General features: G+C 39.8%; 1 protein-coding gene across 1 annotated transcript in view; it reads right to left on the bottom strand.

Annotated features, from left to right (window-relative positions):
• Positions 1-443: 443 nt before the first annotated feature.
• Positions 444-26,143, bottom strand: part of thsd7ba (thrombospondin, type I, domain containing 7Ba) — a 111,441-nt gene continuing 85,741 nt past the window's right edge. The window contains exons 15-28 of the mRNA XM_054615245.1: positions 22,119-22,124; positions 20,003-20,136; positions 19,290-19,446; positions 14,155-14,299; positions 13,631-13,746; positions 12,634-12,751; positions 10,911-11,056; positions 9,761-9,929; positions 6,014-6,187; positions 4,248-4,343; positions 2,898-2,980; positions 1,905-2,100; positions 1,479-1,566; positions 444-1,164 (exon numbers count right to left, since the gene is read on the bottom strand). Coding sequence (XP_054471220.1) covers positions 1,083-1,164; positions 1,479-1,566; positions 1,905-2,100; positions 2,898-2,980; positions 4,248-4,343; positions 6,014-6,187; positions 9,761-9,929; positions 10,911-11,056; positions 12,634-12,751; positions 13,631-13,746; positions 14,155-14,299; positions 19,290-19,446; positions 20,003-20,136; positions 22,119-22,124 — 1,710 coding nt within the window. The 3' untranslated portion in view covers positions 444-1,082. The remainder of the gene's footprint in view (positions 1,165-1,478; positions 1,567-1,904; positions 2,101-2,897; positions 2,981-4,247; positions 4,344-6,013; positions 6,188-9,760; positions 9,930-10,910; positions 11,057-12,633; positions 12,752-13,630; positions 13,747-14,154; positions 14,300-19,289; positions 19,447-20,002; positions 20,137-22,118; positions 22,125-26,143) is intronic.

Here is a 26,143-nt window from a genome sequence, read left to right as displayed (position 1 = left end):
AAGAAATACAAACAAGCCAGAGCGTTTTTTTCCCCCTATAGCAGATCATTGGTGGAGCCAGACCTTTCTTTAGCGCTGACACAGCGCTGTGGAGATTGGTTTGGCTACGCAACACTTGTTATTTCTTGACTGCATTTGACATCAAAGCAGTTGGCCATCATTCAGGACATAATTCCACATATTTGAGTTTTTTGTTCTTAATTTAGTCGTCAGAGGTCAAATTTTTATGAGGATCAGGGAGGAGAAATTACTGTATTTTGTATTGTTAAACTCAAGGCAAACTTGCTTTTGGATTCCACATATACACAACATATGGCATCATCAACAAAACACAATCTGACAGCAACAACTTGCATTACAATTAAAACACTAGAAAAGTCATTTGAAAGGAAAAAACAAACAAAGGTGAATCAGCACTAACGTAGTGCATAGAGCATCTCGTTTATTCTCAGGAATTCAAAAAAAGGCTGTTTGTTTAGCCAAAAGGCGTGTGACATTTCGTTTTACAAAGATCCAGCACTGATGAGACAAAGTCAAATGCCAACTGTTCTATTGTTCCGTCTTTGAACGCCATGAGTGACCGCTGACTCAGGATGTTTTGTCTCCCTCAGGACACAAATACCAGACAAATAATCAGGTGGTTTATCTGATTCTTGACACACACAAAAAAACTCAAACACCTGTGGATCCACTTTGTCTTTGCCTTTGAGGAGTCCTCATGACGTGTTGGTTGCAAACACTGCTTAGACTGTGTGTTCACATTGCAAGCAGTTAAAAAAAGGAACTAGAGGTCCGTTGTCTCATTTGCACCATGTTGGGCTTTGGTTCCTCTTCTTCTGGGAGGAAAGTTGGCTGTAGCCAAAATTCTGGGCCACATTGCCCTTCAGCAGCAAATCTTGTGCAATCGTCGTTTTCTGTCCGCTGCATTTTTTTTTGCATTACAGTTGGCACTACAGCAAATAATCACCCAGCTCAAACTGGCCAACAGCCAGCGGTATGTGTCGGACGTGCTTGCTAACAAACAGAGCGTAGTCTGGAGTCTTTCTGAGGCCAAACGCGTCATGTGAGGTAAAGCCGCCTGGTTACATATCCATGTCACCATCGTAGGCCAGGGTCAAGGGCTTCTGCGGCGGAAGAGACGTCTTAGTAGATTTGGATGGCTTACTGAAACAAATAGACAAGAAAGAAAAGCTGACAGTGTATATGACTTAGCAGCGCGGGGGAACCCAACCTGATTGCAGAGAACACAAAGAATTCCATTATCTGATAGCAGCTGCACACAGCAGACAAAATACTGAGAGGAATATAACTCATACTTGACAGGGTTCTTTTCCAGGAAAGCAGATGGTTAAGAATTAGCTTTGCCTCTCAGTGTTCAGTCTGTTTCTCACCTACAATGTGTGAGGCCTAAAATGGTGCTTTTGTTCTTTGAATTGTGCATATTGCGGAATCTCTTAAGAAGTCAATATAGTACATACCAAACCAGGAATGATAATGCAATAATGAAGAGTATTAAGATGAATCCAACGGCAGTCACGGCGTAAACCCACAGCTTTACTCTTCCATCTGTGCAATCAAAAAGCAGTTTTAATACAAAGCTTTAAATATATTTACGTCTGGTGATCTTTTTTTCCCCCTCTGATTTTAAGAATAAGGAGTAGTTATATTCTCTTTACATACAACATACTGAAAAGGAGCAAGTCGAATTTCTTGACATTTTTATGGTCAACTGAGCTTTTTTTTTTTCTTTACATCATATAAGGATGAGCCAAAGTAAAGACATTGGCCTTAAAATGGATTCCACCCCCGGCCCAGTGATCCTAGAGCTACACAGGCGGGTTTCAAAGGCAGGAATGATCTCTGGCACACTGGCCGAGCTGTGAAGATGATTTCCATTTCAGTACCTGGGCCAACAGGTCTTAAGGTCCACTCGCTGAAGAGGTCTTGGGCCTGAGACGGCCCGGGTTTTAATCTTCCAGAGTTGGTTTTCACATCAGCTTTCTTGTTGCTGTCCACCCCTGGGGTTCTGGTGCAGTAGTCCAAGAAGCCGTGTGTGGTCATCACTTCAGTGTACCCCTTCTCACACCCACACACTCCACTCTGTATTGGGGGGGGGAACATAATTTAAAGCCAACACAAGACAGTTGCGATCGTTACTTTGCCATTGCTGCAAAACACTGCAGGGAAACCAGTCTGCCATATAAAGAGACTACACTGCTTCACACTACTCTTTTAAAATAATTTCTCCTTAACTCAGGTTGATTTATTCCAAACCCCTAAGGGGATAGATAACACCAGCCCTTCCCAGATTTGAAGACAAGACAACATACAAATGAGCCCAAGCCAGGCCAAAAAACACACACACACACACACACACACACACACACACACACACACACACACACACACACACACACACACACACACACACACACACACACACACACACAGGAACCAAATACAATACACTCCAATGCGCTCCCAGCATTCTGAGTATGGGCTTTAATTTTAAATATCTTCTAAGGCATCTCATTTTCATCTAAATGCTTTTAAATAAAAACACGTCAAATGCTTCACTGTTTAGTAGTGCAGTTACGCAGAGAGTACTCTAAGGGGCAGTAAAACTTCAAGCTTAGGCTATTCTTTGTCATTTTCATAGCTGCTAGTGAGCAGTCCCCCCCCCACCCCCCACACCCTCCCATCTAGGTGTAAAACCTAATTGACACAGAGCCCACATTCATTGATATTAATGGATTCTCTAAATAGCTGTTCATGATAATTAGAAATGTTATTTGTCAAAATCCATTTACCTAGAGTGAGGTGGCAGCAGGAAACAGCACAAACACAATGAGAATCACACAGATCACAGCTGCCTGATCAAAGTACAATGATCTTACCGGGGTGCAGTGCGAGAAGGGTTTGGTGCACTGAGGATGGCAGTGTCTGACCGTGGTCGGCCTTTTCTGCGGGAAACACCCCCCTAAAGGAAGACAACAGGTTCTTATTTCCCTTCATTTCGCCATTGATCACTAAATTAATGAACTGTCACACCTGATTAATGGGCTCAGTTGTCTATCAGGGTCTGTGATCAATTTGTGGAACATTTTAATTCCAACATGGAAAATTGCATGTCAAAATATCAAAGAGTAATGCCTTGTGCTTTTGCCTTTTCTGCAGAGGAGGGTTATTCCTTCTGGGCTCATATTTGCCAGAAACACTTCCTTTTCAGCGATAAGATCACATTCACCAACTATTTACAGCACATCAAGCTCACCTAAAGCTTTCATCCCCACAGCGCTATTATCTCTGTTCTGTTTCTCTACGCCTGCTTTTTCTTCCCACATATACAAATGCATGATTATTTTTATATGGATTGAAAGCCTCCCGGCTAAGAGTCTGGCTTATTGATTACTTAAGTTAAGCGGGAGAAGAGGAATCAATGGAGGCAGCACTGAGTATGGGCACATCAAATAAGGTGTTAAATTCAACAAGAACGCTATGCTAAGATCTTTTTTTTATGTATGTATGTGTGTGTGTGTGTGTGTGTGTGTGTGTGTGTGTGTGTGTGTGTGTGTGTGTGTGTGTGTGTGTGTGTGTGTGGTGTGTTGCTATATGTGTAGCTGAGTGTGCGAGAAACAGAAAGTACAGGATGATCAAACTGCAGGCTGTCGTGCACAATTTTAAAATTATGCATTTTCATGCAGGGGGTGAAGTTACTGATCAAACATATCGTTGGCTGGATCCCATATAAAATACAATGTTATAGCAAACTGAGATTAACAATTGCAAAAGACATCACATCCATTTTCGTATACACCCTTATCACTTGTTTCTTCATGTTTATGTTCAGTTAACACATGAACAAAGACATCTAATATATTTCTGAACCACCTGCAAATCAAAATTACCTATGTGACAGCTGAGAAGTATGAAATTATTTTTCACTTACTGTCATGGCAACGCTTACAAATTCCTTTTTTTCAGTGATCAAACGATCTGATATCGTAGCGCATATTCATGTGATCCAGGCTGCATAGAAATATGAGACCCTTTGCAGCTTTTTGCTGTTAAAGCGATTCAGTTCAGTGCAGGGGAACAAATAAAGAACCGGGATACTTTCTGCTGCAGTCTGCATTAGGCCAGATATACATAGATACTCGTATTTCTACAAGAATGTCTGTGTAGGTTTCTAGCAGTGCTCATGCACGACGCCTCTGGGGTGGCCAGAAGACACAGTAACAACCCACCTGTGACATTGACACCATCTGAGCGTTGACACCACACCACTCTCTCATTGTTGCTCCATCCTCCCGTCCTCCACTGGTAACTGTGGCATTTCCCCCCTGTAGCAATGGCAGAGAGGCACAGACAATGCTCATTAGCAGTTTGTGTTGGGCATCCAGCCCTTTCGTCAGGGTCCTATGGATGGTAACCACCACTTGTCCTGCTCCCCCACTACTTCACATTATATGGTATTAAATTATGTTTGCAGTTAAAATAAAAACTGCCATTTCGTCTGTAGGAGGGTGCTACAGATCTTTGGAGGAAATTAGATGATATAATGGTTGCAGATGTATGAAAATAACTCTTATTTACTAAAAAGGAAGGATTCATTTAATAAACTTACACATTTAGCTAAACAGGTGTGGAGTAGTATAATGAATGCCGAGTGCCTGACAATTAACATAATCTTTGCAACTTTTAAAAGTTGATAATTAATGAGGGAAAAGAGAGCTGGCAAGAGGTTAAACACTTGGTGACTGATAAGAGATAGGAATGTAGGTGCAGAAACTAAAAAAAGCGCAAGAATACTGAACTACAAACTCAGCACTCAGCACACAGGTACGAATGAGGTTGAACCAAACTGATACTCACAAACTGGCTGTTTAAAACGTACAACTGAGATTCAAAACAATAAATACATACTGTATTCCCATACCATTTATAAAGCACATGGAATATCAGTTAGCCTTCTACCTGCACACAAACAGGGCTTATAGTTAGTGAAACATGAAAGGAGCCTCCAATCCATAAAATCTGTTGTGAGCTGTGCCATTGTGGAGGCTGTCTCACGGTTCAAATACTACTCTGATGAATTTACAAGGTAATAGTGCACTTATACACACTGATTAACATCGGACTGTGGTTACAGGGTCATCGGGATGAAATACAGCTTTCTGTGGCCCTCATGAGTAGATCTGCAGCCAATTGAACGTCTATTAGGATATGATTTCCACTTCATTGATCCATCTTGATTATCAGAGGCTTTCATTCCTGAATATCCAAGGTTTGTCACTTGTTTAGTGAGAATAAAGCTCTAATTAACACCAATTAAAAACCTAGTTCTACCCCATGGCTGCAGTGATGTAGAAGTGTACCCTGACATCACAGCTGTGGAGGTAACTGGTGTAAAAGCCTTGAAGCACTCAAACAGAAGAGGTCAGGGAAATTATTTTCATATAAGTGTTCATAAACCTTAACCAGATAGATTTGTAGTTTTTTTACTTAGGGTCAGCAAACTAACATGTTCGCTAACAATTTCTTATTTACACTTCAAGCACACACAAAGCAGCATTGGCACCAAAATTCACTCTCCTTGAGCTGTTTTTGGACTCCAGCAGCTCCTGAGGGAAATCTTTGGCACTTTAGCTGATAAATGCTCCACTATGTTCAGCAGCGAGTCATTAGCTTTGTATGTCTGCTGTTTGGTGCTTAGCAGGTAGAGTATGGTGGATTTATTAGAGCTTATTCACTGAAAACAGTGCAAGAACTCCGAAACAATGAGTTTAAAGATAATATAAAGCATCATAGAGCTAAGGGGAAAAGCAGAGGTGGGGGATTATTCAGCGCGGATCCATCGTGATCAACTACTTCCACATCGAGAAGTCATGTGATCCATTATAACAATATTGAGTATATTTGCTTTAAGTAAGGCTTTCAAATCAGGTTATGTTAAGGCAACTCACATTAATAAAATATGGTTTTCTGACATTTGTACGTGTTTCCTCAGTACCTTTGCAAGGCTGCGTCTCAAACACTTGATGTGGGCAGCTGCCCTGGTTCTCCATGACCTGAATGATCACAGCTCTAGAGCGAGCTTGGCGACCGGTTGTCTCAAAGCTCCGCCCCTCCACGCAGGTCAACTGGCAGGAGCTCCAAGACGACCACACAGTCAAATGGCAGTCTCCTGAGGGCAAAAAGAGACAGAAAAGCATCACTTTATAGGCACAACTTAATCAATAACACTTTCAGACATAATTTTCTGAGACTTGAGGGTGGTCTGTATTCAGCCTCCCCAACACTTTTCCTGGAAACATTTTATGGCTCCCCTGCTAGCTCCCGGAACATTTAAAAAAGATCGGAAACAACTCCAGCACACAGCTGCGGCAGATAATGTACCAAATTCACAAAACAAATTACTCAGACAGCCCAGTGGGTATTCAGAAGTAATAGACCAACCAGAGTTATAAATTATACAATACAAGCTATAACTCGGAGCCCAACTGTAAAGGCAATTCCGAACACCGAAAAGTGTCTCTTAGGAGAAGCAAAGCACACTTGATTTTGGGAAATGTTTTTAGTGGATAAACGCTGGTTGATGTATTGTGTGAGTCTACAAATAACACGACAACACTCGCCTCCTTGAAGGTCAAGCATCAATATCCCATGCGATCGTTGATAGGGTCAGCTTGTACTGATAATATCGCCCGCTGTTACAGACCCTCAGCCAGAAGAACCCTCTGATTCTCTGCCCCCTACGCCCATTAGGGACTGTTTGTGGATTGACGCATATCATTATCTTTCATCTTTATATGGATCGACTCCATCAGTCGTGCTGCTATGACTGTGGAAACATGCTGTGGCTAAAGCTGCAGGATACAGCAAACAGCAACACACACACACACACACACACACACACACACACACACACACACACACACACACACACACACACACACACACACACACACACACACACACACACACACAGTACATCACATACATGTCAACAACCACTCCCCTGGCCCCCGCATTGCGCCTGACACCTTACCACGAACTGACACATGGACACAAACACAAACCCCACACACACACACATCTGCTCAGGCCATCAAACACTTCTGAGTCCGAGCCAAGGCTCACAGAAAAAGGCGAGTTGAGTGATGAATCAAGGCGAAGATCAGAGGAGAGCGAGAGACAGATGAGCAGAAGCAAGCGCTGCAAGAGGGTCTCGTCATGGCAGAAGCTAACAAGAGCCTCGCTTGGCTGGAGCCACGACAAAGGAGATCAGAGTCGTCTTTCATCAGATAATAATGAATGTTTCTCTTTTAAAAAAAAAAAGAATCGGATGTATTCCAGCACTTGTGTACCTGGCTTGCACCCCAATTAATTATGCCTAAGGACAATAAAGCTTCATTATAGATTTTCTGTGTGGAAAGGCCAGCAGCTCCCTTGCTAATGGAGAAAGGCTTCATCCACAATGCGGCCCAAATATGGATAAAAGAATAAAAAACATCAGTCGGAATCTTGGGATGTCATTGAAGTCAACTATAATCTGCTGGCTTCTTGTTGCTGTGGTAATTTTTATAATGATACAATTGACCAGGCACAATTAAAAACCATGGCAATGTTTCATGCCATAGGTCTATAATTTCCTTGTCAAAATGATAAATTAAAAGCACTGTGTGACAGTTTGATTTCAGTGTTTCACTAAATTGCAAAATGTCTATTCTCTCTGGCATTGCGTTGATCATTTACTTGAACAATGGAGGAGACTAAACCAACAGGAACGTAAAGTTACTTTTTTTATTTACAGGTTTTTGCTATCTAGTCAACTCCACAGTTAAGCTACACCACGCATGCACAGTGCCGGCAACACATTGCCAGCACTGGTGCACTTTTATCATTATCTATCCATCACCGAAAACAGCGTGCATGTGGTTTGATGTGTACCGCAGACTGCCAACAGTGAATGCGGTAGCACTGTTAAAACTACGAGGGAAACAAGTTGATCCAGACCTTCTCCTGACACATACCACTGGTAGTGACTGCGGCTGCACAGTGCTGTACCGAGATATTTGGAGGGCCGTTCATTCCAGTTTAATGTGTAATATCTGCGTAATGAGCCACCGATTTGCTTCGAATTATTGACCAGGACAGTGGAGCTTAAATTATGCCGTTTAGTGGTGTAATTTGTCTAAGATCGAAATGCTGTGATGCAGTTCCCATTTAGTTGCAAAAAGAAACATTTTTAATTTGGAAGATGATGAGCCAACTGTTTCCCTTTAGATTTCTATCCTGGAACTCAAGTTAAACATTCTTTTTCTGGAGGCTGCTGGATCCTAGTGGTGGACTTTCCACTTACAAGTCTCGAATACAGTTGGTTTAAATTGTGATAAAGTTCATGACTTCAGTAGCAGACACATACAGCTCATTATTTTCCTGTAGCCCCACCTTTGCGATCTCTTGGTGCCAACGCTGCTTTTACTGCCAGCCCACAGCGTCGTGCCTGCATTTCGATGATGATGATGTTCTGCCATCACCTTGTAAGATTGTCATTCTAAATTTATTCACTTTTGTGATGCAAAATGAGGAATTAGGGTAATCTAAATTAAACCAATTTTTTTTGTCATCTTACATTTTTTTCATGAACTGCTTTGGCAATAGCAATAAATACACTATAAATGTAATCAAGGATGTTCTGATTTAAATTGGCCCTATTATGCTTTTCCCCTTTTTCCCTCTTCTTTAGTGTGTTATATATATTTTTGTACATGTAAAAGGTCCGTAGAGTGTAAAACCTGAAGTCCACGCCTAAAAGGAGTTCCCTCCTCCTCAGAAGCTCCTGAGCTGCCTGAAACGGCTCCATTGAATTCTCTCCTTCACTTCCGTAACTTTATGAGATCACAATGTTACGGAAGTGACAGAAAACTCCTTCTTTAATTAACGCATGTAAACATGTTGTAACTGGAACTTGAGATAAAAATATGCACCCGGAAAATAGCATAATAGGGCCTGTTTAAAACTAGTTTCATTCTGTTGTTGCATTTCTAACGTTGGAAGTCCTTGCTTTTGCCTGGCACACAAGCGTTCTGCATGCAGAATTCCATAGCTGTTAATTGTTTTAGTTAGCACAAGATCATTTTCACTTTTCCACTCTATATGTATTTATAGGTTGTTACATGATGTAGAGTAAGAAATCAATAGTGTTGTTAAGTAATTGATCGTGAAATCTGTCTCTCTTTTAGTTGCTTAGTATTGACTTTTGCAGCATTGACGCTATTAGGTACTATATTAAGTACAAATGTGAACTTTCTTCTTTCGAAATGGACAATGTGTTTTTTTTCTAATTGGTTATTGGACTCGTTCGGCCAGATAATGTAGACGTAAAAGGGTCATTAGTTAATCTATGAGTTTTATTGATTTTGCAATTATTATTTAGCAGCTGAAAATGTCAACCACTTTGTAGAGAGAACAGTGCATTGGCAGATTCCATGAAAAACTGTGCATTCAAAAACAAGGTCATTAATTATGAAGCAGGTGACCCAGGCCAAATCATTTTTGGCATTATGAATAAAAAATTACAACAGTAATAAATATTTCATGCAATTAAGAAGTTTTGCCCCATTTGAACGGATTACTAAATAATAATACAATGTGTATTTCATGCACTTACATCAATAATGACACTTCATATACAGAACATCGATACACTGGAAAAGCAAAGATGTTAATCCAGTATATTTGAGTGCAGCTTTACCTGGACAGGGGACAAAGCAGGGCTGCTCCATCTCCTGTTGGATCTGCTGCCTCAGTTTGTCTCCACAAAGCTCCTCGTCCACTGGCTGAGGAGGAGACTCAGGCCAGTTGCCCTTGTGGACGACACATGACAGGCTCCTCCTCCGAAGCCCCTCACCGCACTCTGCACCCTGCATGAACATACAGACAAATATGTTTCCTCAACATAAATTTGGTAAGAGGAAAGTCCTCACAGACCATCTAATTGACTTGGCTGGATATTATGAGCAGTTTGTGAAAGAACTCTGACGAACTGGATGCAAACAAATGAAACTAGTTGGGTGTTGCTCCTCTGTAAGTTTAGAATGACTAAAAACTAGTTCACATTGGACATTCGACTCCATTGAATATCTACTATTTAACTAAATAGAACTGTATTTCCAATTTGTGTTAAAATATCACACATATTTTGTCTTCAACCCTTGGGATATAGATTTTTCTGGGTATTAATACAAATACATACTAATTAATATGTCTGCATAACATCATTAATAAACGTTAGGATGTTTAAGATACCCCTGTGGAGTGATATGTAAACAAAAAAAGTTTCTTCAATGTTTAATATTACTCACCAAGACACATTGTGTGTATTTTTGAATTCTAACAAACATGTTGATCCATTTCCTTCTCCATAAAACATTTACAAAAGCCAATTTTTTTGATTATTTTGAAACTTGCATTGTTGACATCCATGTTTACTTGTTAGCATTCTTCTTCTTTCCCAGCCTTTCTTAATGTGTTACCATTGCTCCATAGCAACACTAGTGGTCAAAAGGTTCAGTGTGATGTCATTCAAAACTGCACTTTACATTAATTATGCGGTCAGTCAAAATTATCTTTAACTTTATTTATTGTAAGTTTTGTCTTTTCTGCAGATGAATTACACTCAAAATACATTGAGGCAGTAGAGCGTGTCTGTAACCATAACTATATATGCTAACTAAATATGAAAAGATTAAAGAGGCACTGGATTCTTGACACTATATTATCATATGTACTATGTATAATTAACATGATATTAATATTTCATTTTTAAATATCACGGTTAATGCCTATACCGGTATATTACAACATCCTTTCATTTAATCAAGCATTCTAAGTGCACGTCATACCTCCACAGTGCATGGGGACCAGTCACTTAGCAGCCACTTATAGCAAGGCCTTATGGGACATGGCTTAGTCTGGATGAGCTGGTTGGGACAGGGCCGACCCTCCTCATGAGCCTCCTGCAGGATTCTCCGGTCGCGCACAGACTGACCTGCAGAACATCAAGGCCGACACTGTTACGAACGATAGATCAGAGGAGGCCAGAGTGCGTTTGCGAACTGTATGTACAGAGCTTCAATGTTCAAACTGAATACTTTTTTTGCATTCGTATGTATTAACACCAACCGTAGAGACATTCAGGTCCACAATTAACACGACAAACTCTTTGAGTACAGAACAAAAAACTAACTGTGGGAGTCATAAGACTAAATGTGATTCAGGGCTAGAGAACTAAATGCATCACTGCACAAACATAAGCACCCATAAAATAACAAGTGGCAGAAATGAATGATGATTGTTTATTTAGGAGCTACTCCTCTTTAGCCTATGAAATATTTTCCTCATGACAAACAGGAATTAGCGCCATAAATCTGCATCACCATGCGACCTTATGTTCAGATCAAGTGTTTTGCTTAAGAGAGCCATTCATAATGTGTGGAAGGGAGAGTTTGTTAAATGGCAACAGTTAAAATGACTGGTCACAGAGTGGCTTTGTAATGCTGTAACAGCTCAGTATCTGGGTCCTTTGAGGCTCAGGGAAGGCATGAACTCCATCAGCCATCCAGTTAAGAGAGAAGCTGTGTGTGTGTGTGTGTGTGTTTGTGTAACGCCAGGGGAGATGCCGAGCTCCGTGGGCCCCGGGCAGACACAGCAAAAGGACATTCAGCTCTGCCATCTCAAAAAAAAATCAAACCAAAACATTAGCACTCCCATGAGATCCTGACAGAACAAGATCCTTGCGTCTTCTGACACAGATGCGACGCAAATCCCTCATCAAGGCTGACAGATGTGTTTCACATTGTGTGAGAATGAACAGAGAGAGACAGAGTGGCAGCAGCAGACTCACAGCCACAGTGACAGAGCAGAGAGACGGACAGGGAGTCTAGAGTTTAAATCCCCAGTTGAAAGGCTGTGTGAGTGAAAGCTTATTGGAATGAGGGGTTAATTGTGAGAGACAGATAGTCGACGACACATTAAAATTAATGAACCTAAGAAGATACTGTTTTCAAGTCTCTCTAATTGAGATAATAACACTGGATTGGGCGATTGGCTTTGGGAGCCCTGAGAAACAATGTGTGCATCAAGGTTAAATCATTAACTTCTGTATATTGGATGAGGTTATACCATGGGTTCCTTAAAGTGATGACGAGCATGCCACAGGTTTGTGATTACTAAGTGCATTTTTGAAATCATTCAGAGAAAGGGTATATATTTTATTTAGGAATACTGAATAATTTATGACATCCATTAAGGTGAGCTGTATAAAATTAGTTTAATGTCAATCTGCTGTTCTTAAAATCTAACCTAATGTTAATTAACAAAATTGGGCTTCATACAGAATATATATATATATGAAAATACCTCAGCAGCACACTGTTTCCCTGTATAATAAGGCTTTGGAAAACACATTCTCGTAAATATTTTAATGCATTTAAATGTATTCATGCACAATTTAACATCTTGGTGAATGCCTAAGTTGAACGAATAATTGGGCTCTGCACATGTGGACGATTCTGTGTCTGTTTATCAGATTTGTGCTCCTATTGGTTTTGAGTTGAGTTTGTTTACCTTGGTTACCACAGGTGTGCGAACATTCCGCCCACGGCGACCATTCAGAGAGAATGCAGTTGACAGGACAGTTAACCACGCAGCTCTCTGACAGCCTCCACTTATTGATCAGACCAAACTGTAGAAAAACAAGAGCAGAGCTGTGAGAAGGGATAGCTAATTATTTTCACTAAGAAGAAAAGAGGGAGCGCCCATATTTCCATATTTTAAATGTGATGCAGTTCATTTTAGGACAGTGGAGCTGTCGTAATTAAACAAGTTTACCATTAACCTTGCATACAAATGTTATTGAGCTACATTCTTTGAATCATTTTGAGAGGGAATCGAATTGTTAATGTACATTGTACTTAACACAGAGGCAGCAACATCACAGCCTTCATGTGTAATGGATATACACCATGAGGTTAACTGCAGATTGTGCAACAAGACTGATATCCATTTTGCAACCCATCAGTGAGAAATGTTGCAGCAATTAAGTAGCAGTATTGAATTTCCAGTACTTCGCCACTTCTTCAAGACCTCCATCTGTCTTTGAACAATTAAATGAAGGCAATTGAATGAAGTTGTGTTTGGCTTGGTGGCAAACTGCTTATTAAAACATAAAGATGATACAACCTTTTCACTAAAGCAAATTGGGCAACTGGGCTTCATTAATGTATAAGCCAGTGGGAAAAGAAAAAAGGGGAGTGTTGCACCATCCATCAATCAATAATTAATACTTTAATTACTTCCTAACGATATTGAAGTACAATATTCCATTTTTTTTCCCTCTGTCATTTGGCCCTATCTACATTGTTTAAGATTTCCAAATATATGGTATAGGAAAAGAATAAACATTCGATTTATATCTCCTTGTCCATAGTGACATTTTTTTTTTTCATTTGTATGACTTTCAAATCATGATTTTTCTATTATCATAACCACTATAACTCTACAATCACAATGTTTAACTGCCGGGTGTCATTATGAACTTAAGGCCAGACTACACAGTGATTACCTGCGTGCATTTCTGCAACTCCACAATCTTTCCGTCGCTGCGAATACAGTCCACGAGACGGAAACGTGAGCCCTGACCACAGATGGCATTTTCGCTCAGCTGGCATGTACTCCAGTCTGCAACACACACGCACACACACACACACACACACACACACACACACACACACACACACACACACACACACACACACACACACACACACACACACACACACACACACACACACACACATCTGTAAATTAGTTTTAACTGCCAGACCAGCTTGTATGCCCGTGCCAGCAGGATCACTGTCAGTTATTACCAGCAACATTGGGCTAAACTCAAAATCCTTTATTTTGGGAATCTTCTGTCATCCGTGTCTCACACAGGAAAAACTTGACAAGCACACATACTTTGCTTTACGATCATTCAATTCAATACATTTGCATTGGGATTAAAAACAGTCTAATGCCAGTTACTGGGAGCTACCCTGTCACAAATCTTAGACCTGTAGCTCAGGCCTGATGTCCAGATCGTCCTACCTGAGACTCTGTGCTGGTAGGAGAAGCAGGTGCTGTTGAGGATACAGGACTCTGACTGGACCAGCTCTGGACAGGCTGAGTTCTCTGAGGCTGGGAGGCGGAGGATGTGTCTGCTCCTGTTCCTCGCTGTTCCTTGTTGACATTGCTGCAGCACAATGACAGCATCACCACAATCATGAACTTTTCAAGAGCACAGGTTTATTTTCAGAGATGAGGGAGACGGGATGAAGCTGGTTGGAATTAAGGGGTCCTTCAGTAGGCAAAAGTAACTGAAAGCTGTCTCCTGCATTTACATTCATTGACTAATACATTAGGAATAAATTGTATTTTTGCTTTGAGTCATCATACAGGCAATCAGGAATAAGTATAATAATTTGGGTAAAAATATTTTCATTTGACTGTTATAGGTTAATTGTTTTTTATATTTTAAAGGTAAATAGAGTTATTCTTTAGAGCAAACCCTCTAGAGCATTACCCTGTGTTAGGTTAAATCCATATCGAAACAATAACCAAGATGCACAACATGCATTTTGAGCAGGGAACTTGTATTTTTAAATATTTGGGGAAGCTGGGAATGGATCTGGGTATAATAATAATTAAGCCTTTATTAGTCCCACAATGGGGAAATTATTTCTCTGCATTTGACCCATCCCGGAGGAGCAGTGGGCTGCAATGAAGCGCCCGGGGAGCAATTTTGGGGTTAGATGTCTCACTCAAGGACACCTCGGCATGTTGCCTGTAGAGGGGTTTGAGCCACCGACCTTGTGGTTGCGGGTCAAGTGCTCTACCTCATGTGCCACAGCCGCCCCATTGGGCATTATTAGTATAAAAGAAAATCAGCAAAGGTAATAATAATTTTCTGGACATGGGGTATTGGGGTTGGCAGTAGACATAACTCTGGTACAAAGCATCTATTCTTTCTTTGAGATTACTATTTTTCATCCCTGAAAAACACATTTTATGAAAGGAAAAAAATGAATCAGTTCAAGGTGAGAACATTCTATTAACTTTGGTGCTGTCAAAACATTCTGGCTTCTTATACACCGTGTCTTCTTTGATAAAAACCTTCCCTAATATCATGTTTTTGAAGATGTAATTAAAATATGACCTGCTGTTGTTGCTCATCTAAAATCATTTTCTTGTTTTTTAGTTATGTCAATTTTATGAAAGTAGATTGATTGTTGCCTAAATACTTGTCATTGCCCTGTTGAACATTGTGTAATTTCCAATGTGTATTTGTTAAAAAAACTTTGAAGGTTGATTCTCAAATTAAATCAGCAGTGCTTTCAAAATGCCACTGAATAACTGTTATGGGTAAGTTGAAAATAACTCAGAGGAGTAGTGTTTTCATAGGTTAAGTAAAACATATCATACTTTTTAAAGCCATGGAAGATGATATCTTCTTGGAAACATTTTTTTTTATCTTTTAATGTGATCAAGGGATATAAAAACTTGATTGTTAGAAATAAAGGAAAACTGTGCAATTGTTAAATTATGCCTCTCCTTTCCACCCTGTCCACCCACATGTTGAGCCTTTTCTGTAAAGAAAGAACAAACTGGAATTAAAAGCCAACCAAAATCTGTAAAGCAAAGAAAAGACATTTCTGCTGGATCCAGTTTGAAAACATGTGATTTTTGTCCCTTTTGCCAACTAAACCTCATCATCATAACCTTTTTTCCATAATAATGTATTAATGTAAAATAATTCTCTAGCCTCTAGTCTTACTGTGGTAAACTGGTATAATTGGCCAACAACCTGGAAGTGTTGTTTTCACTCCAGTGTAATGGTGTGTTATGTGTCATGGTGGGCTTAGAATGATAAATAAAGCAATCTAGCTCTCCAGAATTTGTTTTAGTTTTTGAATAATTTACTCATCGATATTGTTTCCCACATAGCATCCCCATTTCTGCTCTGGAAAATACAAAAAAACAACAAAAAATCTCTCCACATGAGACATTATCTAACTGTGTTAAAAGGCTGAGCTTTTACGGTAACGGTATAATAAATTCAATGACACAAGTCTGTATAAAGATCCTCTTATGACCCACAACTGGCACCTTCGGAATAACTAGGACAGTCGTTTGACTGGAATTCATAATTATATGACAAATACACTGTAACTGCTTCCTTCAGTGTGGTATAAATGCTGTATTTTCAAGCTGAGTGTCTAAATAATCCTGCAAAGTAGGTAAACTGTCAGAGACCTGCATTTTCTGTAGTATAATATTTTACACTGGACAGCTGAAGGCAGACGAAGCCGGGTGCCATAATAATTGAGAGATCAATCATGAAAACTGTAATCGTGCCACATTTACTAAGTGACGGTAGATACATGCAAATCAATCAAGTCACTACATGCATGGGAATGTAAACCTGTGAACAGAAAAGCAAAAGGATGTGTGAAAATGTGGTATGTGGAGGAAACGCCAGCTCCGAGGGAAGAAGACCGATTCTACTGATGAAGGTCTTTGCATTGAGCTGCATGTGTCCCTCTGCTCCTGATGCATCACGCCATGCACCTCAATCACTGTCACCTCCTAATGAGGGACCTCTGTGTCAGCCTCATGAATCAGCTGCAGTCATTGTGCCCCTAATGTATTCACACCAACTTATCACACCCATGCTCATGCATTTGTGTGCCACATACATAAAGTCTTGCAATCTGCATGCTCAATTTTGCCTTTGGTCCGAGACGGATTGGGACAATGTTCTGAACAATTTCACAAAATCACTAAACTAGTTCTGCTTTTTTGTAATCGGCAAGCTGATTTACCACGGGCTATAACTGATTGTACGATAACATTATGCACATCTATTGAACTGCCTTTTATTTTCACTATCTCTCTTACACATGCACACAGTTTGGGAATCTTTGCCTGCGTTGCTCATCATCTACAATTGGCCAATCCTGACCAATGTTATAGGAAGATTGTGTATGATTGGTAGAAAAAAAACTGTGAGTGATATGACCTAAATGCAAAGTTGGCAATACTAAACCCAAAATAACCTCAGCAATAACAATCTAGTAGTTTTTTTAGACACATCTGATAGATCAGTGGACACACCAGTCTCCTCTCCGTTTAAACTAGTCTCCTTCACTTGGAACAGTTAAAACAAACCCGAATGGGACAATTCCATTTTTTTCCAGCAGGGAGCTACACAATGGCATCTGTGTTGTAAATGTGTATATTCTGGTCTTGACCATTTCACATTAGGCTAAAATCGTCCCTAAGATGTGCTCACTATTTTTCACAAACTAGTGTTTTAGCATTATCTAGCCCTATAACTTAAGCATTAGTTACTCACATTGCCTAATATTTTCCAAAACATATGGTTGTGTTGATAATTGCTGAATATGTTTTGCTGCCTTACAGGTTCAGAGTAGGCCATTTGTTTTCTGTTTATTTTATTTCAGTTTTGTGTTGATGATGAAACACAAAACTGCAATGCAGTGTTTGTGCTTCATTATTAAGACTGCTCTGGGTCTTCTTGATACTATGTGATGTGTTACTGTCCCAGAGGGTCTTGGAGCTAAACACAATCCTCCTTAATTGTATTTTTATTGACACAGTTGGCTTTAACTCTAACTCAAACAAGGCTATGGGGAAGGAACATCATTTGCCATCATGTCATTGTGAATGTATGTAGACAATGTAGGAAACCATCACAGTGTTATTAACCAGGATGCTTCCCTTCATCACAGAGCCTCCTCTGGACCCCACAACACCTCTGATCTCATCCCAATCAAGCAAACACTACACAACATCCTCATTCCAGCTGAATACAGGAATGGCCCAGGGCTATAGAACTATCTCCAATTACGGTGGACTAGCATTTTTTTACGCTAAGCCTCCGTTTTCACTAACACTATATGCAAAGAAAGATTTTCCTTCCAGGACATATGGCTATTTTAGTTACATTGCCTTTCAAGTCAACAGTTTGGGCATTATTTGATCAACAAATACATTAGACGGCTGCTTTTCACAAACTTTAAGAGTGCTGCCAAAAGACGCAGATTAAAAGATTGATTGAGACAAAATGTCTGTGCAGAAATCTAAGTCTAAGTAAGTAATCTGTCCATCTTTTTTTTTTTCACACCCTGTTCTTTTTCTAACTCCAATGTTCCAGCCCACTGAACTGTTACGTTTGACAGGAAACATATAACATGGCTACATGACCAGAAGACCAGCAGCCTGTGGCTGGAAACACGGGGGAACCTATGTTACATCGTTTTAGACTGAGGGCACTGAAAAATGGAGGCCTATTTGTAGATTTAATAAAACTTGCAGTATCTAACATTGTAGTGCAAAGTGTGATTTAAAACCACACGCTGTTACAAAGCAGCTGGGTGGATGCACACCAGAGCTCTTTATAATTTGAACTGTTATGACTAATAATTACAAACACTTCCCAGATGTGCAATTAGAATGTGGTGTTTTGAATCTTTATATTTACAGGTAGTCTAATGTAACATCATGCATTTATAGGTATTTTATGGTATTTTAATAGGACAGCTGCTGTTTATCATTTTAATTGATAAGAATTGTGGTGTTAGTCTAAGAAGAGTCAAAAAGCATTACAAATGTAAGTTAATCCGAGTCCAAACTGACATTTGGAAATTTGCTAACTTTTGACAAGCAGCTAAAAAACATTCATTTTCTATGTTATAAACATAATTTGAAAAAGGGAAAGACAGTAAATTGTGGAATTATTTTCACTAAAACCATTATAACAATCAATATGTTTTCTGTCAATAATTTGAGATAATAATTGATTCACCAATATGTCACCCTGTGACAAAATGTTAAAAAACAAAATGACAAAATGTTTTCAATCAACTCTAATACTAACATACACTGCGCATTTTTGTATCATATGTGTATTTAATAGTATGTAGGTCTAAAAGCATTCTAAATACACACAAATGTTGAAAACTGCTATCAAATTTGTTATTCAAAAAACAAAAAAAGCTTCTATTCAATATTTCTCATTGCTAATGGCTTAATTGGCCATTTTACCCAAAGGTTCGCTTATATGCTGATGATAAAGGACATGTTTTCTATGACAATAAATGATCCAACTTCGCACACAACCTGTCAACCAAGAAAACAGACAGTAGATTATTGCCACTTACCAGAGGGCAGTTACTCCAAGGTCCCCAAGGTGCCATGACGCAGTCCTCTGAGCAGGCCAGAAAGCAGACTTGGGCTGTGGGTGGCATTTCCTCCTGATCACACAGACTGTCCTCCAGCGTGCTGTTTTCCCCACTCGTTGTTCTCTGCTTCACACACCTAGCAAAGCAGCAGATGCAGCTGTGCAAACATTTTCTCAACAGATTTGCACAGTGTACTGTTAAAAGCTTCTGACAGACTCGGAAAAGTGTCTAGAAAAGTACGCAAATTTCCTGAAATAGAGAAAAAATAACTTTGATTTTATAACTTTATTTAGCTCCCTGCTCCTTTTCAGCAGTTGGGTGGTTGATTGGTACCAGTTTGAGATATGTGGCTGTGACTCACACTTAGCTTTAAACAAAATAAAACTAATGCCCAGCTTCAGCATTTCTCATTTCCTACAGTGCATAATCCAATATCAACACCTGAACATGCTCCCTGCAGAAAAGGGCAACACTTCACTGCTCTCCTTTGTGACTATTTTAAGTAGCAAAAGAAGGCAGTGTAAAAAATCTAACAACTCTCATTAAGAGGCAGTAGTTTGTTTTGACTGTTTGTTTTCCCCTGGCATTGCAGGTGTCAGGACCAGTGTGCATGCCAGCTATAGGAACGTTGCCAGTTACCGTGTGTTGCGGTGCCAGGCCAGCAGTCTGCCAAGCCTAACCCGCTCACTGACCTGATCTTGCGGCTTTGGACTCCCTCCCCGCAGGCTGGCAGGTCGTCCACAGTGTTGATGGTACAAATGGACCAGGGCTCGATCCTCCACTTGTATTGGCTGCATTCACTGTAGCACGGCGCAGCCTCATATACCTGCACATGTGCAAACACACACATGAACACACAGACACACGTACACACATATACACAAGGAAAGGGACACACATAAGAGATTGTAAAAAGAAAGCAGAATACAATACAAATACAGCTCACACACATACTTAATACACACATACAATCTAGCATATGCATGTATAGAGTTGCATACGCTTGTAGGGAAGGGAGAATAAATAAGGGACACTTAGTTTTCATAGTACACTAATGAGGTATATCTAGGTTGAAACCAGTATTCCTTATGGGTTTTCATGTGGTAAAAAAACTACCTTTGAAGGTATCATTTTGTATCTTAATCTAGGAGCTATACATGTAAACAAGCAGTTTAAGAATACAACATATGCTAGTATTCTCTTTTTTGCAATCATATTTAACATCAAGCACTCATATTTAACATCAAGCACTGCAATTATGGATATGCATATTTCTTCCCTGGGACATTTTGAGTCTATATTACTCCCAATTAAGAGAAGAATCAGTTAGATTTTGCCAATGATGCTAGAGTTTGGTATCAGAATGGTGCTGTTTATATTTTTAACATTTAGAGGATGAGCATAGGAATGGACTGTGAATATCAGAAATTAAAAGGAATGTTCAACCTCTGAACTAAAGAAAGTGCACCTTTCTACACAGCCGGGCTCTGAACTAACTGATAACATGTTACCACTGCAGGAAAATACAATAATGTAGAATTATTATTATTCACACTGAAATAAACTATATGCATGATATGGCGAGGACAGCATGCTGTATGTAAAAGGACAATGACCATGGCAATAGGCCCTGCAGCTGAAGATGAAATTGGCTGGATGTTGAGCATTTTCACTTTCCCCCCACTCATCTAGTGACTCTGGCATGTCTGTAAAAGCAGGGGAACAGCGAGCGCGCTGCTCCTGTAAACACATGTTTACTCTCAATCTATGTAACAGGTTGCCACGGTAAAAGGTGTACTCTGGAGGACAATTTGTGGAAAAAGCTATGACAAGCTGTAATGGGTGTCTGTTAAAGTGTGTGTATTGGTGTGTGTGTGTGTGTGTGTGTGTGTGTGTGTGTGTGCAGACTATAGAGAGGTGGTGAGTGTTGAGTATTCCCTCCCCTACGGGCCACACAGATGCCTATTACACACCCTCATCATCTCCCATCTGTCCCTGCAGATGCCCCTGCTGGGTAAACTGGCAATTGCTCTGCTCCCACTTTCTCCATTACTACTGTAGAAACACAATTTCAGTTTAACCGCTAATTTTCATAGCCAGTCAAAAAATGACTTTCCAGTCATTTTCCACAATATATACACTATTTATTTTGCTCGCAGCCCATTTGTTCAGTGATAAGTAATCTGACTTTAGCACAAACCAAATGTTTTATGTTGCCACAACCCATAAGATGTCAGATAGATATTTAATCATGTGTTGGCAGGTTAAAGCTGGTGCACTAGAATAAATAGACGGAGCAGATGATTTGCTCCCAAATACATATTCACACACACATTTACCAAGAGTTCTCATTGCAGGGGAAAGTGGAATAGACTAACAGTTAGAATCAGCTGGATTCTTTCATTGGTTAAACGTTATACGGGCGATCTCAATCAATCTCTATCTTCTGCTCTTTTGTTCTCTTTTAAACTCTTTTGAAATCAAGTAAATTTTTTGGGATGAGCTCAGTTCCTTTGAGCATACTCTAAAGAGCCTCATCGACTATTCATATAATATAATATAACTGAATGAAGTCCTTCTTTAGAAAATGTCAATTTGAGTCCCTCTAGTTAAAAAGCAAATGGAATATTATCCAAATGCACTTTACATAACTGATTTCATATTCATGTAGCACTCTCTCCAATCAAACTAGTGTTCTTTCTCTCGACCAAAAGGGTCACAGGAGTATATGTGACTTGGACAGATCTGGCATGCATTTTGTCTTCATTAGCTACAGCAGAGTATGTGAACAGAATGAACGGCACTGACCTGAGCCTGCGTGGATGTCCATATTAGCAGTGCATGACAAGCCAGCAGTTGGGCAGGGGAGAGAAGAACAATGATATGATCATTAGTTTAGATTTTGCCTGCAGTGACAGAAATGTATAGTTTTTCTTTAATTAGATTTTAAAAATACTGCATTTTCCTGTTTTTTTATTAATGAGGGTAAAGGATGATTAAATACTAGATGATCTGCAGTGATCTAGTGGCCGTGGATATTTTGCCAAAATGTATGATTCATAGTGTTGAGAGTTTTAAAGTGCTGCAGTTAGTTGCAACAGCTGTGCAATGGCTAGTTTGCAGCTGAAGGCAACTCCAATAAATTAATTTGTCTGGAGATGGTGAGAGGGAAGTCGGCGAAAATGAGCATATGCTCAGAGAGGCTGTGTGCTCTGTATCTAAACAAGGTTTTCTAAAAGTAAGTGTTATGTTGCTGAAAGAAACTGTTCAGGCTTTCCTGATTTACTTATTCATAGCTAAAGGGACATTGAAAAAAAATCCCCAGACTGAGGACAGTACTAACATTTGCTGTAAACACGACTAGACCTTTGAACTGGACATTTTCTTGAAAATCAGAACGCTTTTGTGAGCCAAATACTGTTTGCTTAATGCAGTGACAAACGGTCATAGCAAGATAATGCATCCAGCTTTCTAGAGACTAAAAGTCCTTTATCCATCTTCATTCATTCCTTTATGACTGCACATCTAAATGGGACAAAGGCTAGCTAGGGTAAACTTTATTTATTTATGTTGAGTTTAAAGACCCAGGTTTATAGAAAATGGTTGGATTTCAATTTCCAAGTGCATGGCATGTAACGTTTCCGTCGCATTACTGTCAAACTCTGTTAATGTAGTATGTGATAATGGCTATCACTTCTGTCCAAATAAAACAAAAGACACACAAACACACCTGCAAAAACGTGATGAAAACCCCATGCACATAGACACATGTATACATACTGTAGGTGCCTACATGATGATGCATGTGCATACATACAAACAGACACACACAAAGCGCCAACAAGCCCTTCTGCAAGAATGGCACATTATTATTGAAAACACAAGATAAAATTGGCAAGAAAGCCTTAGAGCACCTGTTTCTAGACACAAATATGTAGAAATACCAGAAATAATTAAGTCTCCATTGCTGCGGGGGCATCTGCTTACAATAACTGTGTGTTTGAATGCAAGCTGTAATTGTATACATTGTTTTAACCTTTACTTACTATGTAATGTGACTTTTGATAACGATATTCAGGAGTTTTGGAAGAATCTTTGTAGACCTCAGCTGCTCTAACAGTAGTGGCAAACTTCAACTTGCCAGCTAAGTAAGTGGTATAAGACGCTGTATAGGGGCTCACAGAATAAATTAACCCAATCAACTTACTGTGGTATTTGTGAGATACAACATTAGTTGCTCTAACTAGGGCAAACCATGACCACAAAGTAATTATCATTTGGTCGGTATCACAAACAGAACATGGTGTCTGGTATTTAATAAGTGAGTCTCAGCCGAATGTGTCGTGGTTGCTTGTAGTGACAGGAGCTGTTGAAAACAAGAACAGAGCATGTAGGTCTCCTTGTAAAGCCCTCAATTTTACCTAAATGAACTTGACAACCATTTCAGCATCCGTCTGAAAGTCTCCAGTTAACACAGTTAGCACACACTTCGTCACTACAATTTTCCACTGCAGTATTGGTAGCACCACTAAATGTCTATTATTGTTGTAGTGTCATCACAGCTTCAATGATTCTGCACTACAAGTGTCAGAAGGCCCATGAATGAGTTAGAAAATAATGGCTCCTCTGAGAAACACGGTGGGATCTATTCAAATGTGATGATGACCTCTCAAATAACCTCATATATGAAAAGTTGAAAATGTGCCAACATATAATCAAGCCATTTGGATGAACGCCTGAGTGAGTTAGACACCTACTTATTTTAGCTGAAATTAATATAAGCCTCTGTAAATAATTAAGATGAGAAAAGATGAAATGCAACCACAAGTGTAGTGTAGTTAAACACACCCACACACACGTTGTTGCCCTTCCATTTATTTTCCCGCTTCATCTATTGGACTACCACTGTGCTACAAACAATGAGTAACCTGCTGAATGTAACTTCAGCATAAACTTTGTTCTTCACATTTATTGGCAATAGAAAAAACTGTTTAATGAGCTTTAAGAAGGAAGCCATAACAATTGCACCATAGGATTGTAATAAAATGTCTATTAGCAACATGTTGTGTATAACAGACACAGTGCACCTGCAATGTTCAATCAGCTGTAATTATCTGTGTGTGTGTGTGTGTGTGTGTGTGTGTGTGTGTGTGTGTGTGTGTGTGTGTGTGTGTGTGTGTGTGTGTGTGTGTGTGTTTATGCATGTATGTATAACTTAACCATGGCTTCATCATCTTGGTAGGAGGAGAGATATAGTAAGCCACACACACTGCAGGTGGTGGGCATCAGTGTCCTGGAGTGAGCTACAGAAATAACAGGTAAGGAGACTAAACACACACAAGGACTGACAGTTACCGTTCAGAGGAAGCGTGAAACATTCAACATGAAGTGTGGCACACAGGACTGCAGTTTAGCTTCACTGAGCTGGTGCGCGGGCAGCTGCATAGATTAAAATTAGAGCGTTTCTGTTGCGTGAGACGTTTGAGTGAAAAGTGCATCTGCAGCGCTTGTAGTCTAGATGGGACTATTTTGGTTTGTATTCATTCCATCAAACAATATAGCAGTGGTCGTTGCAGACACACCTGGCAGAGAACTGCACTGTATAATGCAGCTTTATAGTTTTTCCATTTTATGAGTAGCCTTTCACACTAACAACCATACGTGGACTCCAGATACACGACTGTAACTGCTCTCAAATGTCTCAAATTTCGATATTTGACCACTGAGTTGGTTGGTATATCATTATCTCTCTCTCCTGCTGTCTTCCAATTGGGTCTCTTACCACAGAGGGCGTCAATACATTTTACAAGGCCTTACAAGATCTATGTCTGACATCCTTCTTGGCACCCCGCGGGGCAATGCCGTGACTTTCCATAATTACACAAATTATTTGGCCATCATTCTCTATTTCTAGCTCAAAAATAATTTCCATTTCTCATTTACTTTGTTATCTCTCACCAGGACACAGCTCAGCAAGACAGTAGTGCATTAGCAAAGACATTTTGCAAGCACTTAACCCTGATGCCACCTTTAATAATAGCTATGGTCAAAGATCTTTGTCACTTACTTACACAAACATTGCTCCCCTTACCCTTCTCCTCTCAGTTCAAATATGAGCAATTGAAAACACTGAAAACACTGGTGAAGTCAACAACACCTGCAGCCCCATCTGGGCCTTTTATTCTTAATTTTCTTACTTTTAACTGTTTATTCTGCTGTCTCAATCTTGTTTTATTAGGACTGTATTTTTTTATTTGTGGTTGGCACAAGAAACATGTTCTTAAACAGACATTTGGTACCAGACTGAAAAGAAGAGAGAAATGGATCTCTGGATGTTATAGTGTTAACAACTGTTAAATAGAATTACCGTATTTTCCGCACTATAAGGCGCACTTAAAAGCCTTTAATTTTCTCAAAAACCGACAGTGCGCCTTATAATCCGGAGCGCCTTATATATGGATTAATTCTGGTTGTGCTTACTGACCTCGAAGCGATTTTGTGTGGTACACGGCGCTCTGTCAACATGTTTTAGTACGACTTTGGTAAACTACAAAGCCGCACCGCAGCAGCATTACGGCCACCGTAGTCAGGAGCGTCAGGAGTAATACATACTGTGCTTCACCATAATATTACAGTGTGTGTGTATAAGGACCCAACATGGCTCCTGTCAAGAGACACGCTTACGACGCGGACTGAACACTCAAGGCTGTCAGTCACGCAGTAGAACATGGGAATAGAGCAGCTGCGAGAGAATTCAACGTTAATGAATCAATGGTACGGAAGTGGAGGAAGTTTGACTGACTGACTGTTTTGTTTCGCTTAATGCGCCTTAT

Source organism: Anoplopoma fimbria, chromosome 16, assembly GCF_027596085.1.
Source record: "Anoplopoma fimbria isolate UVic2021 breed Golden Eagle Sablefish chromosome 16, Afim_UVic_2022, whole genome shotgun sequence".
NCBI classification, from domain to species: domain Eukaryota; kingdom Metazoa; phylum Chordata; class Actinopteri; order Perciformes; family Anoplopomatidae; genus Anoplopoma; species Anoplopoma fimbria.
The sequence above is the reverse complement of the archived record's forward strand: the minus strand, read 5'-3'. Positions and strand labels throughout refer to the sequence as shown.